Raw genomic sequence first — 15776 nt, 5'->3', positions numbered from 1 at the left:
GCTAAAAGCTCCTTCTCATAGAATCGCAGACTGGAAGAGACGTGAGGGACGCTCTGTCTCTGAAACGGGTCCCCGAGCCCGCAGGGGCGGGACCTGCCTTGGCGTCTTCGGCCTGGACCTCCCCACGTGCTCCTCCAAGTTCGGAGAAGGAGATGAGGCTCGCGGGGAGAGGGGTGGCCGGGACGAGTTGCCCTTCCTCTGATGTGTGACCTTGCAGAATCACCCAGCTAGCTGACCTCTGAGGACCTCAGTTTTGTCTTCCGTGAAATGAAGTAGTAGCGCACCAAAGCGCTTGAGAAAGGCTGGACGAAGGCTGCGGAATTCAAGCTGGACTAAGCCGCACAGGCAGGGTGTGGACGGGCTGGTGGGGGAGGGGGTCCTCCGCAGGCGGGTACGCAGTCAGGGACACGTGGGGGATGAGGGAGCAGCCTGGGTTCAGGGCACCACACCCCGTCTTCTGCTGCCTCTGCATGGAAGGGGCTCACGCATAAGGACAGCAGCAGCCAGCTGCCGGGCTTGTGCTGAGACGCACAGCAGACGTGGCCACAGGCATCGTGGGCTCTGATTCCAGGGAGGGAGACTGCTGAGGACCTGACCTCCTGCATAGGATGAAGAAATTCCAAATGAAGTTCTTCTTCCTCCTTCAGAGTATACCAAGTACCACTGGTCCACTGCGACCTGGCAAAGCCTGGCAAGTCACGGGCAGTGCTGGTGCGACAACTAAGCTGCAGAAACACGGGGGCCCCTGGGCGTGAGCTGTCCACAGGACAGAGCCTCTGTGGCCCCAACACGAGGATGCCCGCAGGCTCTCTAGGGCGCCCAAGCTCCTCAGCATGGGAAGGTTCTGGTAGCACGTGCACCAGGAGGACGTGGCATTATTCCCCAGGAGAGAAAGGGGATGGAACTGACTGAGATGGGGCAGAGTAGGGAGGCGAAACTTCTAGATTCCTCGTTCCCTCTCCCTCTGCAACTCCTACCTCTGGTTGGCATCTCTATGAGAGTAAAAACCCTGTTGTATTTCTTCTTACCCTGAAGATCTGATTTTAGTGCTTTTAAACAAAAGCACATGAAAAATTCCCACTTGGTCCTTGGTTTCACTGGTGAACCTGTAATTACGGTATTTAGCTAAAACAATTCGCAGGTTTTGAGCTTCAGGGAGATGCCACAGTAAGTTAAACACGCAGCTCCTGAGTAAGCTGAAAAATGATTTTTTCCTAAGATGAATATTAAGAAAGTGGAAACCACTCATTGAGAAATGATGACTTCTTAGCCATCGCTAAGGTAAACTCAGCCAGGCAACAGTAACTCTCACTTTTTAAAATAACAAGTATTAGCTAATAAAAAATGGGAACCTACATCATCCGTCTGCTGCTCGGAACGCTATTTGCATCTCTGCGTGCGTGTGTGGGCTGACGGCGCTCGCGGGGGCCCCTCAACGAGCGCTGGACACCAGCTTCTCACCAGCCGGAGCTGCTCTGCGGTTTCCACAGTTGGGCTCTGTTTGCTTTAGTGGCAAATGCAGATGATTCAACATATCCAGCTTTCCTCTCGAGTTTTCTTGATTTTCCGGTGAAAATTTATTCATAAAATTTATTCCCAGGATTCCCGTTCTAAGGATCCCTAACAGCTTTGTAAACATTCTAAATCAATATAGTTATCTTGAATTCACTTAACTTTTTCATCAATTTTTGATGACTTTCTAGGGTGAGTTTTTCCTAAGTATTTATAGGCACTTAGTATCTGACTTTTTCTTTCTTTCCTTCTTTCTTTTTTTAAAAATATAGACAGGGTCTCGCTCCGTCATCCAGGCTGAAAGTGCAGTGGTGCAATCACAGCTCACTACAGCCTTGACCTCCTGGCTCCAATCATCCTCCTGCCTCAGCCTCCCAAGTAGCTAGGACTAGAGGTGCCACCATAACCCACTAATTTTTTAAATTTTTTTGTAGAGATGGGGTCTTGCTATATTGCCCAGGTGGGTCTCAAGCGATCCTCTCACCTCAGCCTCCCAAAGTGCTGGGATTATGGGCATGAGTCACCATACCTGGCCCTCATTCATTTTTTTAATCTACAAGGATGTCAATTACTTAAATGAATCCATGTTTATTGTACTCTATTGGTGCTTCAGGGGAATTAAAAAAAATAATTAAAAGGTAAGGTCCCTGCCTTCTAGGGGAAAAGTCAATTTCCTCTAGGAGAGCCAGTGAATGAATGTGGGGAAATGCTTTTATGTACGGAGCACTGCATAGGTGGGGGCCCCTCCGTCGATAATGACAGCAACAGAACTTCCACGCCAGTGGCCAAAGTTCTCCTTCCACAGTATAATGAGAAAGGATTAATCCTTTAAGTACAAGGAGTGACTTTTTTAAGTTAGGGGAATGGAAACTTCATTTTTAAAAAATCCCTAATTGTGAGTCTGTGCTAACACCCGGGTGTACAATCTGTCAAAGTCACACCTGGATTCGGGGCTGCCTGAATTAATTAACAACTTTTCAATGTGTTAGTGCTAACATATGGCATTTAATTACTGCCTCCAAATCTGTGAGTCTCTCCACTTTGAATTTCAAAATTATTTCTTCATCTTCTAGTAAATCAGAAAGTGACTGGGTGGGAACACCCCGCGATTCCCATTTCTATGGCGGCTTTGCAGGCCTTCGCCTCCCCTGACGACGCTTGGTTATCGTGACTCCTGCTAGCTCTGAACTTGACACACGGACGGACACTGGAGGTTTTGGAGGCCTTGAGAAAGAGACACGGTGGCTTAAGTGGCATTTCTGGATTCGAGGCTTTAAGGACCCCAGCAAACTGTGAGGTTGGAGGGTCAAGGTGGGATGGATTAATGCTCTGTCTGCAGCGTAAAAACAATCCTCCTCGCAACGAGAAGCGTGAGGGAGAACGCTGGCTCCACCGCTGAGACCTAGCGCAGAGCCACCGCAACCTCTGTGCTGTTCTGATCACTCACCGCTAGGCCAACTTCAGCAACAGCTTTTAATTTTCAGTCTTGCTCAGTTGGTGCCTTTTTCTGCATAGCAATAGAGAAGTAGAAGCCAAATGGCATATACAGAATGGAAGAGAAAAACTGTGTTTGGGCTGGTTTACACTGGTACCCAAATCCGCACCTCCTCAAATGCCCCTCATGTACCACAATTCAACTTTCTGCAATGGAGAAATAACAAAAAAGTTGGATTCTGCTGAAAGCTGGATATTTATTCTACGTGGTCTTCTTAACAGTCTCAGCATTTCATTGCTTATCCAGAGTGGGATTTTTTTTTTTCTTTTGGACACCCAGCACAGCAGGAGCACATGGACGGGAAATAACGTTGCCCAGCACGTTGCAGAGATGTGCTAGAGGCTGCAGCTTAATCAGAGTCGACTGACCCTGGAGGTTTGGGAGGTCTGCTGGGGAAAATGCTCCGGTGCAGGGCTGATCTGAGAGCATACTAACATTTCTGGGCTCACCCCAGAGGCTCGATTTGTCAGAATCTCTACATGGACGAAGACTTCCAAAGGTGATTGCTTTTCTGGAATTCATTTGTCCATCACTAATTAATCTGCGATTAGCAGCTCTTTCTTGCTCAGCAAATACCAAGTTTCAGAAATCTGAACACACTGATAACGAAGACAGCAACTGTCTAACTGTGACGCATCCTTTGTGCCATCCATAAATGTCAGTAAACTCAATAAGAGCGCAATTAGAGCTCGTTATACTTCTTTCACAACCACGGGAGCTATTTAGAGCATCCGAGGCACAGAAATCTTTGTGCTCTCTGAGCTTTTGAAACTATGCTTACCTGTCAAAAATGCCATGTGAAACCAGAAAAGGCTTGCAGCTTTTATCACTTGCTTTGGAAAATTATACACTTCTCCTGATTCCTCAATCAGGTCCAAAGAGAACCTTGAAACCTGTTCATGTCTATGCAAGCTGAGGTTCCATTCGAGCCTCCAGAAAGAAGAGCCCGTCAAAAAGCAGCTTTCTGTCCATTTAAACTTTTTGACTTTTTTTAGTGGAAATTTAGACACTGGACGATCTATGAAGCAAAGGGAGAACTGGCTCAACCAGAAGGTTTGGGGTTTTCATTGCTATGTACAGATCTATGCTTTGGTATGAACACCCAAGCCTGGCTGCGCCAGCCTCCGCTGCTCGGAACACTCTGGAACGGCTGCCTCAGCTGGTGGAATGACACTGCTGACTTAGCATAATTTAGCATACTGCATATTTACTGTGTGCCAGGTATCATGCTAAGCTCTTCACAGCTGTGAATTTACGTAATACTCAAACAACCTCATAAGGCAGGCATTACAAAGAGAGTTCAGACTACACTACAGGCGCTGAGGCTGAGTGAGGGTCAGGAACCTGCCCAAGGACACAGCAACAGGTGTAGAGTCAGGAGTCAAATCCAGCCTTCTCAACACAGTTCTTGACCACTACCCTGTGCTGCTTCTCGAAAAATGGTATTTTTAGACACTCTCTCATCCTAGTAATAATGGTGCCCAGTCCCGCTTGGCTTCCAAGATCATGCAAAATTGGGTGCACCCAAGATGATTTTATTCTGTTGCTGTGGTTCTAGACCCAAAGCAAACATTACCGTTAGCGTCCAGAGTAGACACGGGACAGAAAGAGCAACAAAGCTCTGAGCACTCCCAGCAGCCTGCCCGTGGGGAGGATTCTCTAAGTCAGGGCACACACCTGCACCGCGGAACACGCGGAAGGAAAAGAGTGGGGCATCTCGGGTCACATGTTTTCAACTCAGTTCTCTAACTTGTCACGTTTTTATAACTACCTTAGATTCGGAAATGAGACAGAGCCTTTTCCACAGACTTGCACTGCATGGTCCTTGTCCTGACACAGTTTAGAGAATTATGGGGCCAAAGGACAGGGAGCATCTCTTGGTGGCCAGAAGCTCTGAGATGACCTGTATTGACAGGATTCATCCCACAAATACAAAATCCTCTCTCCTCTCTCCCAGTGAGGAACTGAACAGACTATAAGCAGGCGCCTCCAGAGCAAAAGGCCCGAAGAAGTCAGCACAGGTAGAACGGCCTTCTGCACAGGTAGGCACGCTCACCGAAGAACCCCAAAGAGCCAGGGCAGCACCCCTGGGTGATGACAGGAATCAGTGTTCACAGACATGCTCTATGGTTACACACACTGTTAACACACACCTTACTGGAGTCTTGGGGGGAAAAGGTCAACCTGTGTGAGGCAGTTACCAACAATCCCATTTTAAGAAAAAGGAGACTGAAGTCCAGTGTTGAAGTGACTTCTAGATACTCAAGTCAGGAGACTGAATGTAAGTTCCATGAGGTCAAGACACGGTCTCTTGTGATCTTTTCTTCTTCTTCCTTTTCTTACTCATTGCTGCAGCCCCAGCCCCTAGCAATGTGTCTGGCACGCAGCAAACTGTCAACAAATCACTGAATACGGTGACTCGGTCACAGTCCCACAACGAAGTAGCAGCACATTTTAGAACTTCTGACACTAAATGCCATGTCTGTGATCAAGCAGTATAGAAAAAAGGGAATTGACCCCAAGAAAAGTACAAGGATGAGGAGAAGACAGTGGTTAAAGCACCGAAGTCTACTCCCAGACAGAGTAAAGCTTTTTTAAAACTTTACTTATTTATATAGGGCTGGGGTCTCACTATGCTGCCCAGGCTGGCCTTGAACTCCTGGGCTCAAGCGATCCTCCCACCTCAGCCTCTGAGTGGCTGGGACTACAGGTGCACACTACAGTGCCCTGTGGAGAGAGGAAAGCTCTGACAAACCAAGTGCTGGCAGCACCGGGCTATGACTTGGAATTTTCTTCAAAACTTTGTAGTCTGTGGAGAAGCCAGAAAATGGAATGCGCTACAATTAGCAAAAAATACCTCGCGGAGAGATTTAGAGCCCAATCATAATTTACATTTGCAGATATGTAGATCTCTAAGTGCATGGCTTCTGCCCTGATTACTAATTAATGAGGTGCAAAACTGCCTGTTGGAAGGAAACAGTGCTGATTATGTCAGTCTTGTGGGACAGAGAAGCTCTCTGGTCTAAGAAGGTAGACGATTCTTTTAACATACATTTCAGTAAATTAAAAGAACAAAACAGGGAAAAGTGGCTCGTAGAAATGGAAGCAAAAACTTGAGAGAGAGAAACGTGGCTATCAACTCCCTCGTGTCTGGAAGACGCAAATCCCAATTATTTCATGGACCTCATCAGATGCATATTTTTGCACCAAGTGTAGGTTTATTTAATCAGCAGACTGAACTCTGAATGAATTCTGATGCAAATGCAGCAGCACAACTTAGAGAAGAGTGCAATGAGGCAGTCTCCAAGTCAAAGAGGAACAAATGGAAAGCCCAAAAAAAAAAAAAAAAAAAAAAAAAGAAAGAAGAAGGTGGCAGCCTAATCCTTCACGGGCAATTCCCTTCCTGCTTGTGTCCTTCCCTTACCCCCATCAGGTGTTGCCATGTTGCTCTGCTGGAGGAGACAGGAGCCATAGGGCCACTACAGGGAAAACCACAAACAGAGGGACATGGAACGCATTCCTCGTCACGGTCTCACAGATCTTTACACCAGAGATCAGCGAGGCAGGAGAGAGGAGTGTGCGCTTCTCCAGACCCACGGGCGCGGCGGTAGGCTCCCGGAGCAGTGCTCTCTGCCCTCCCAAGAGCAAAAGCAGCTGGGCTGGCTCTTCCCTCCCCCACCTGACTCTTCAATTTACAGCAGCAAACATTATTAAAATAGACAGTTGGTTACCACCTACCGTTTGACTTTTCACTATCTGCAGGTTTCATCTGAATGGGATGATGCATCTAAAAACACAAAAGCGAGACAGTAAAGGCAGATTGAACAACCGTAAACACAGTCTCAGAAATCTGAAGCAACTTGCATACTGATTTTGTTTCAGGGGCACATAAATAATAATCGAACTTCTCCCAGTTAAAATTAACTACATTAAAAAGCAAGCCTGTGTTTTACATTCAGGAATCTAACCCTCTGAAGCCACGGGGGCTCTGGAACCCAGTATGTATTTAAAAAGCTCGGGCTTTGGAGTCAGACGAGTTTGAAACCTGCTTCTGCCACTCAGTATAGACTCTGCCTCTTTCTTATAGGTAATTCTGGTTCTGCCATTCATTACAGCTGTGTGATCCTGGGCATGTGTCTTAACTTCTCTGAACTTCAGCCTCCTCATCTGTGAGATGGGGATAACACCTGCATAGTAGGGTTGTGAGAATTAAATGAGAAAATGCGTGTGCTTCATAAGCAGAGCCTAAAATGTGCTGGAAAAAAAAATTCGGGTATGGTTATTGCATTATTACAAATTTAAATGCAGATTGTCTTTGTTCCTCTTCTGGCCATGTCATGTTTGTCACGTGGGTTTTTCAGGTCTCATGAGTATTTGGAAGGTCTAGCAGTTGACTGACTCAGGTGCCAGTATAGAGTTTTCATTAAGTGCTAATGAAAGTCTAGGAGTGCAGAGCCACTGACGAACGGAAGGACACACAGAGAGCAGGCAGGAAAGAGGGAGGAAGACATGGACCTTGACATCATGTTCTGTGCACACGCAGGGCCAAGGTCCCGAACCGTGGCAGACCCGGACGCTCTCACGTGGCACCCCACACTCCACTGGCGCGATTCGAGCCTGCCCCAAGCACAGACGCTACCATTTCCAATTAAAATAAATCCCTCAAGCCACTTTCAGAGGTCCTCTTGCTTCCTATTTCATCATACCCCAAGGAACACAGAAGCCACAGGGTGGAGGAATCGCTGGCCGTGCAAATGCTTTTATTATAATGGGTCCCGTTGTCTCTGAACCTTTAATTTCCCCAGTGGACTTCCAGCACTTGCGAGCCCCAGCTCTGGGTTTTATCTAATTTAAATGAAAGGAGAACGGTACTTGGCTCCGGCGCTGATGTGATGAGAAATTACGAGAGGAGAGTTTCCGAGCCAGCGTCAGCAGAGGCCACGATGAACACGCCACGGTACCTGTGTGGCTTTGGCAGTAGAAAACTCTACAGGGGGTTTATGGAAAGCAGCTTCGGTGGAGCGGCGGGGCAAGGACGCCCGACTGCAGGCAGTGGGGGAGAAACGGGGAGGACGGCGGCGGATGTGGTGAGTGAGGACGCCTATTGACCGCAATGGGGGAGACGGGAGGACGGAGGCTGCAACTTTCAGACAGGACAGACTCAGACACGTTACTGTGCTGGCCACAGTCAGACGGGAGTCACAGGTTGCAGCGGGGGGCAGGTGCACCCACGTTACGCAGAGCACCCAGAACTGAAATGAACGTGGCTCCTGCCCTCAGGGAGCTTGCAGCCCAGCAGGGCGGCAACACGCACAGACGTAAAAATGGGGACAGACACCAGAAGTGAGGCACAAAGAGAAGCGCGGAGAGTGCCTTCGGACGCACCTGCGGGCTGCCTGGGGGACCGCAGCCGGAGCGGGGGAGCCGCGGGGACAGAATCACTCTAAGGCTCTCAGGGGCCACGGCAGCCACAGAGAGCAGCGTTCTCCGTCGCCAGGTCTGAAGGGAACACGTGACTTGGCAAAGGACACAGCTGGCTATGACGCGGTCGGGATCAGAAATCTAATCTCCCCGCCTTTATCCCAGCGATGACGCCTCCAGACCACAATGCTTCGCCCCAGAACATCCGCCGTGGGACCCGGACGTCTGAGCCTTCAGCTAAGAACCGCAGGCTTCGCTCACTGACGGCACCTGCGATATCCCCGGGAGAAAGGAAGCTTCCCTCCCTCCAAACTCCCAAACGCTTCATCTCCGTGGCTTTGTGGCTAGTGTTATGCTAAGACTGGACTCTTGGTTTTCTTGCAGCTGCCGAGAGAATGAGCTCAGTTTCTGCCCCAGGACTATCTGGAAGGCTCAGGAAAGTACGAGCGGTAGTCAGAATGCAGCTAAGGCCCCCGCAGACTCGGACTTTGTTTTGGTTTTTCCCAGGCCCAGTGAGGGAAAAAAATCAACTTCGCAGAGATCTGAATTGTCAGACCATGGTGACTTCTGAATGGGTGGTCACCCGACTCCAGGTATGTTCTGAAGACAATTTAGATAATGTATGCAAAGCACCGTGACCTTCTTAGAGAAAGGTGTTCAATCAGTACTGTATTAAGAACGGTTCATTATCATGAACAGTTCATCTGAGTTACAAATTTCTGATCACATACAAGATGTAAATGTCAAGGGAGACAAAAAATGGTTTGGAGAAGTTGTTCTCATAATGTTGTTTCACTTCCTCGAAAATCTCACGATTCTGACAACTTTGGGAGATTTCTTGAGTGGAGCAGGGAAGATCTTCTAAAAAGAACGGGCTTTCCAGTTTAAAGTTTCAAGTTATAAAAAGGGGAGTGTTTCCCGTAACAGAAATGGCTCCGAAGGTTTGATCTAGAGTGACTTTAGGACTACCCATTCCTTCACTTGTTTCTGCTTTTACCAGACACCGTGTTTGATGCTGGGAACAGCACGATGAGGAAGAGTTCTCATCGTGACAGAGCTTGCAGTGTGGCAGAGCAGGGGCAGACACAGCAGCCCTGTCCCACAGTGTGACACCAGGTGTGACACCAGGTGTGCTGAGACCTGCAAGGTGGGAACACAGAGCACAGATGCCCGACACAGACCGAGGAAGGACACACCAGAGAAGGCGTCTCAGATGACGCAGTGTTTTGAGTTCATTCCTGACGGAATCCTAACGTTAACCCGAAGATGCGGGAAGGGCATTCAGGGAAGGGAACAGCACAGTTGAAGACACACGGTAAGAGAAAATAGGCCACAGTGTTACTGAAGAATGACGACACGGCATTCTAACCAATAGAGGAAGCAATAGGAGCGGTCCAAGATCACTCTCCAAAAACAAAATACCTAAAAAGCACAACAAGACTAACAGTGAGGAATATGTTCAGGGATGGGAGAATTTCAAGGAAAAGGCAAACAATGCTGGTCTACTCAACCCTGAATTAAAACTGCCCTAGGCACGAGGATTGGTAGCCAGAGGTCACACCCTCAGCCCCTTTCTCAAGAACTAAAGACACAATCACAGGTCAGTTGCTTCTCCCCACTGCTTCCACCATGACCAGGGAACCTGGTCTATCTCTGCCAGAGCCCGATGGGGCTGGGGCTGGACTTCCATGCTATGCTCTGTGCACACCTGGAGGGCCCAGGTGACAGCAGGAGACCAGGGAAGGCCCAGAGAACGTGGAAGTCACTATTCCAATATGCGCGACCTGTGGCCAGTTGCAAGGAAGTCTCAGGGTCAGGGCTGAGGCCAGTTCCCAGGGGCTACCTCCTCCTCCTGCCGATGGCAAGTGAGCACACGAGCTTCAAGAATTCTCGCAAGGGGTCTCCTAAGAGACACGTGCCAATTAAATTGAGCCACATCTCCATAACCACACAGAATTGGCTGCGTCTGAAAAAAACATTCACTCACTAAAAGCCCTGACTTCACCACTATGCAATATATCCGTGTAACAAAATTATACTTGTATTCCATAAATTTATACAATTAAAAAAAATACTCAGTAGTCTGCACTGTCATGATCTGTCTATATTGTTTGATGAGTCTAAGAAGCTTATAAACACCAGCCTCTGACACTTACAGTGTTTCATGATGAAACACAGCAATGAGCCTATCACTGCGTTCAGTTCAGCTGTACTTGCATAAACTGAAAAGACAACAGGAGATCTATAGTTCTCACACCAGGCTCCGGCTGCAGCGTGCTTGCGCCAGAGAAATGGCAGGAGCCATCGTTGTGGAAATAAATCCTGTTGAATGACGGGAATAAATATGACTTAACATATTTCTTCAAGTTTACATTTCTATGAAGACAGGCTTCTAAACTGATTTCTTTGAGGATTTCTTTGTACATGAATTTTTAAAATTTCATTGCAGAACATTTTGCCTAAAGTTAACACAGCAAGATACTAGCTAACTTCTTGGTCTCTAGCCCAATTTATTTAAAAACAAATGAAACATAACAAAAAGAAAAATTTAAGCGCTCCCTCCCTCCCTGGCGGCGAGGGGATCGGCGCTAAGCGTGTTCCTTAGAAGGTGCCTGGTTCAGTCTCTGTCGCAACTGCGTGTCAGCCGCTGGCATCACGTGCACAGTCGAGGCGGACCACTCAGAGGAGAGCACCGCGGCACACCGAGGAACGGTCCCTTTGGGGTCTGCTCGGGCTTTCAGCAAGTTGGCGCTTTGTGAGGACAGGCCCCTACCACGCTGTCCTTCCTACCCCAAGGCTAAGCTCGTGCACCCACGGCAGGCCGAGGCATGGCGCGGACGCAGGCTCTGATACGGTCGGGCCTCCATCCTTGCTGCCCTGGTAGGAAGGTGGCTCTCTCTCTGTGGCTGGAGCAAAAGCCCCCTTCATCCCATGCGCACTGAGTGAGTAGCCCGTGGTCCTCCCTCTCCTCCTCCTTCCCTATACACGCAGGGCCCTGGGACTGAGGTGTCCACCCTGGTCTTCAGAGTGGCTGACCTCTGCCCGGACCCAACACTCCTCGCTCCCGACTCTGCTGACCTTCGCTGCCTTGCAGATGAGCCCAGCTGTGACTCATTAAAGTGAAAATGAGGGTGCAACTCCAGAGCAAAGCCATCACCCCAAGTCTGCGGGGCAACTGCAGGCGGAGCGCGCCGCGCACAGCTCTGGCAACGGCTCTCACGCCTCTTGCCGCAGCGACAGCGGTGAGGCTGGTCCCAGAGCAGCGGCACTCAGTAACCGCGCTCTCGACCACACCAGGCGACGTCCAGTGTGGTTTCTCCAAAGCTGGCTGCTGCCTCAGTCCTCGGACGCGGAACACAGGCCTAGTCTGGAAGACAGAGCCCTGGGGGAAGGGAACGGCCGAGGGCAGGTGGCACGGCTGGTCTCCCCCCGACGGGAGAGCTCACGTTGAAACTTGTTTAACCCCAACCATCACCAATTGATGAGCTAACCACCTTTAACATGAGATTCAATAAAACATGCCATTTTTAACCTGAAACGGGTTTTTACAGAGTCACTCTTACGCATCTCATTATTAAACCTATCCTGACCCCTTGAGAGCGCAGCCGTGCTAACACATACTGTAAGCCTACTGTCCATAAGATATTTAAAAGCAGAAAAAGAAGGGAGGGAAAGAAGTGAATTCACAAGAGAGCTATGTGCCGAATGAGAAAACTAAAGGATTCCACCCAGGAAAGACCAACTGGTATTCTTCTTTCGTTCTATGACAACACAAAAATGATTCATGGAGAAAACCTCAGGTCTTGCTTACATGGTAACTGTGAAATACCAAAAGCACCTATACTTTCTTGATTTTTCTCAAACAAATTCTATGAACGGTAACAATGTTCCAAAAGAGCTGCCACCACCTGGAGGCGCATCGCCCCCAAGATGAAGCACTGTGTGTCCTGCCAAGGGATCGGCTATCCCGCAGCGAGGAATCCTGAGCCAGGTACATCTGCCGACCTCTCTAGGGGAGTGATTTTGTCATTTCGGTCCCTGCTATGTTATGCTGTGTCCTGGGAAGAAAACAAAGGCAGCTCTAGGAATGTCGATTTAGGAATGTCAGTCAGTACTGAACAAGAACCTTTAAATTTTCTTTATTTTTTTACGGTAACAGTATGGTAAACTCGCTAAGATATCTTTCATAGAATGAGAGCTCTGCAGGCAGACAGATGACAAAGATAATTTGTCAGATCGGTCAAAAGTAGCTTTTATCATGGGACGAAGCCACATTTAGTGGTCATGCCTATATCTGGTAAGTGAAACAGAGAATTCTGACAATTTCTGTGCAAACTGAGGAAATCTTCCCTTCGCCTTCTATTTTCTAGGTGTTGTTACAGGCGCTTTTATGTGTGTTAACTAATTTAATTCCGACAGCAGCCTTAGCCACATGATACAGCAAACACGTGGTGAAGTCGGGGTTCAAAGGCAGGTCTGTTCCTGGGCTGGGGCACAGCCCAAAGCCTAAGGCCCGGGCTCCTTCCCGCCTCTCGTGCATATCCACACAGCTGTGCTGCAAGTGATTTTGGGGTTTCTAAGAACCTGTAAAGTTACCATAATTTTCCTCTTCTACACTATACCTAAAGACCGCATCAATCCACAGGTTTCCTCCCCATTAGGAACTCATATATTGATGCGTGTGCTGTACATGTGTACATATGTGTGCATGCAGGGGCTGTCCGGCAAGCATGCAGCCATTGTTAATGAGAACAGTTACGTGGCTGGATACTTGCTGGACGGTCCTCGTGTATTTCATGCATACATATAATTTTTAAAAAAGTAATCCAAGAACAAAATTATCATTTGGGTTTTCTTCATGAAAAAGGCAGGAAAGTTTCAAAGCCTGTAACAAATGAAAGAAGAACAAAATCACAGCTTCACAGCCATGCCAGGGAAGCACAGCCCCAACCCATGTGCCATCTGGCTCTAAAGGGACTACATACGTGCTCCTTCACTGGGCGACTACCTGAGCTGTTCTATACCTGCGTCGACGAGAAGCAAATGGATGGCAAGCAAGATCAGCTATCAGTTACTCTGTGAGAGGAAAATAATGGTTCTGGTGCATCGACATTAATTGATCCTACATTTTGTGGTTTACTCACAAACGAGTAGGGCAAAAATGTACCTTGGAATTTACAAAACGAATCAAAGTGCGGACACGTTATTGTTAGGTAAGCCGCGGGTCACACCAGAAGGCCTTGATACTTGGCTCTACACAAGGTCTGTTTACGTGGACACCGCTTTGGAAATTCTGGGGAAAACTGTTACCTTCTGAAGACGCGAACTCCATGGTGGAAGCAGAGACTCACAATGCCGTTCCAAATTGCTTTTTTATGCAGCACCAGTAAGTGAAGTTAACACGGTAGGTACACAGAAAACTTTCGATCAATATTTGCTGACATATTTTTATAAAAGTGATCTAAGCCAAGGGGAAAAAAAAAGGGACCTGAGTGTGATAACGACAAAGAAACACGAGTCACCCTTCTCTTGTATCCTTGCAGTCAGGGACAAAAGCCACAGTGCACATAAGTTAGGATTTCTTCCTAATAGCCACTGATACATGTGAAGCGCCTAAAACACTGACTGCATAGTAGTGCTCAATAAAGCTATCATCATCATCATCATTACTGTACACAGTAAGGAGTTTCTCCGAGGGGAGAGAAGGGTCCCGTTCAAAAGAGAATGTACTGGAAAGAACGGCCTTTCTTGGTTACCTGGCACAGGTACAGGCAGCCATTCCTGCTCAACTCCCAGCCTTTTTCATACATACTAATAACCCAGCGATAGAGAAAAACCTACAGGATCCAGAATTATAAATCTGCTTTCGGCTTATCAGGCTCCAAGTCAGCCTTTTTATTACAGCTATAATGACACCACCTATTTACATTTGTGTTAAAGGCGTGTGGTGTATGAGAGGGGAAAAAACAAGCAACGTAACCATTTAGTCCTGGCAAAAAATAAAATAAAATATTGTAGGAAAACTAGATTACTCTGGGTGGAATTCTACGAGGGAATTTGGCGTCTGTTATGGTGATTAAGTCATCATTTCTGACAGATTACTCTAATGGGCTGTCAAACAGCATCCCACAACCCCATCTGTAACTTGGCATCCCAGTTACTCAGCCTATGTTACCTTCTGTATACAAAACACACACCCAACAAGAGGAGGTACAGCCTGGCATTTATTATACTCATTAGCTATGATTAGGTTCCGTGTTTTCATACTAAATAATAACACAAGCTTCCATTTTGCCTTATTTAATCTTAAAATTAGAAGAAAAATGAATAGGCTTCAAATAGGAGGCACAGACCATGAATGAAAAATAACTGTTCTGATCAAAGTACGAGTATAATGCTCTCGGAAGCACTGCTATTCAAAGAGAACAGCAATCTTTTCTTAGTTCAATTTCCTTACAAATATTGTATTAGTTATAAAGGTAAATAAATCTATGCTACTTTTTAACCCTCTGCTCAGATGCAGTCCCTAATTAGCTATTATTTTAGTAGAAGGTATTATTGTGTTTGGCAATATTATTGTGAACAGAAAATAATTTCTTTGGTAATATTTCAGTTCTTCCCTCTGTTACTGTAACTTTGTGATGTATCAAACAACTGGACCCAGTCAGTTGTGCTCCCTAATAAAAGCAGAGCGAACTAGTTAATTAAAAGATTGTACCTATGTCTGTCTAGAACCTTCTGTTTAGATATGCTTTAGTAACAAAAAAAAGGTGAGGGTATAAAACAATTTTGAAAATGGAGGTAAATGGAAAGATTCAATGTTCAGAAAAGCCTTGTGAGGCTGCAGTGCTGCTGGAACTACGCTGGGACAGCTATGCTACAGCGAAAGGCCACGAGCATTTTGTGTGGTAGTTGGAAGATCACAATCATACTGATTAATGGGCTAAAATTAAGAGAAATGCAATAATTTGCTCTTATCATCACTGAGTGGAAAATATACTGAGTCCTTTCTAACCATGATTTCTTTTTGATTTGTGGAATTGTCTTCCAAAGTCAACGATGGATGCTCCAATACTCATTCTTCCAGATGTTATCCAGATGCTAAATTAGACAGGCTGCCTAATTTAGCAATGCAAAATACACACTGAAATGGTAATGCCTGACCTGGCCGTTAAGGAGTGGTTTAATGACCTGGTAGTTCATGTACATTTCCAACACTAGATTCCACATGCCGACAAACTTAATATCATCTCTTATTTTAAGAGAAATGAGTCTGGTTTAAAAGTAAATTACCCTTTTGACATTAGACTCTGCCCACGATGACACCTCTGGCCTCAGTTCTCACACA

General features: G+C 47.0%; 1 protein-coding gene across 1 annotated transcript in view; it reads right to left on the bottom strand.

The window, feature by feature from the left end:
• CELF2 (CUGBP, Elav-like family member 2) overlaps positions 1–15776 on the bottom strand; it is a 156986-nt gene that overhangs the window by 73575 nt on the left and 67635 nt on the right. The window contains exon 3 of the mRNA XM_012642188.1: positions 6746–6794. Coding sequence (XP_012497642.1) covers positions 6746–6794 — 49 coding nt within the window. The remainder of the gene's footprint in view (positions 1–6745; positions 6795–15776) is intronic.

The sequence above is a fragment of the Propithecus coquereli genome, unplaced genomic scaffold (genome assembly GCF_000956105.1).
Source record: "Propithecus coquereli isolate 6110/MARCELLA unplaced genomic scaffold, Pcoq_1.0 Scaffold177, whole genome shotgun sequence".
Classification (NCBI taxonomy): domain Eukaryota; kingdom Metazoa; phylum Chordata; class Mammalia; order Primates; family Indriidae; genus Propithecus; species Propithecus coquereli.
Note: the sequence above shows the minus strand (reverse complement) of the source record. Positions and strands in the feature narration are given on the sequence as shown.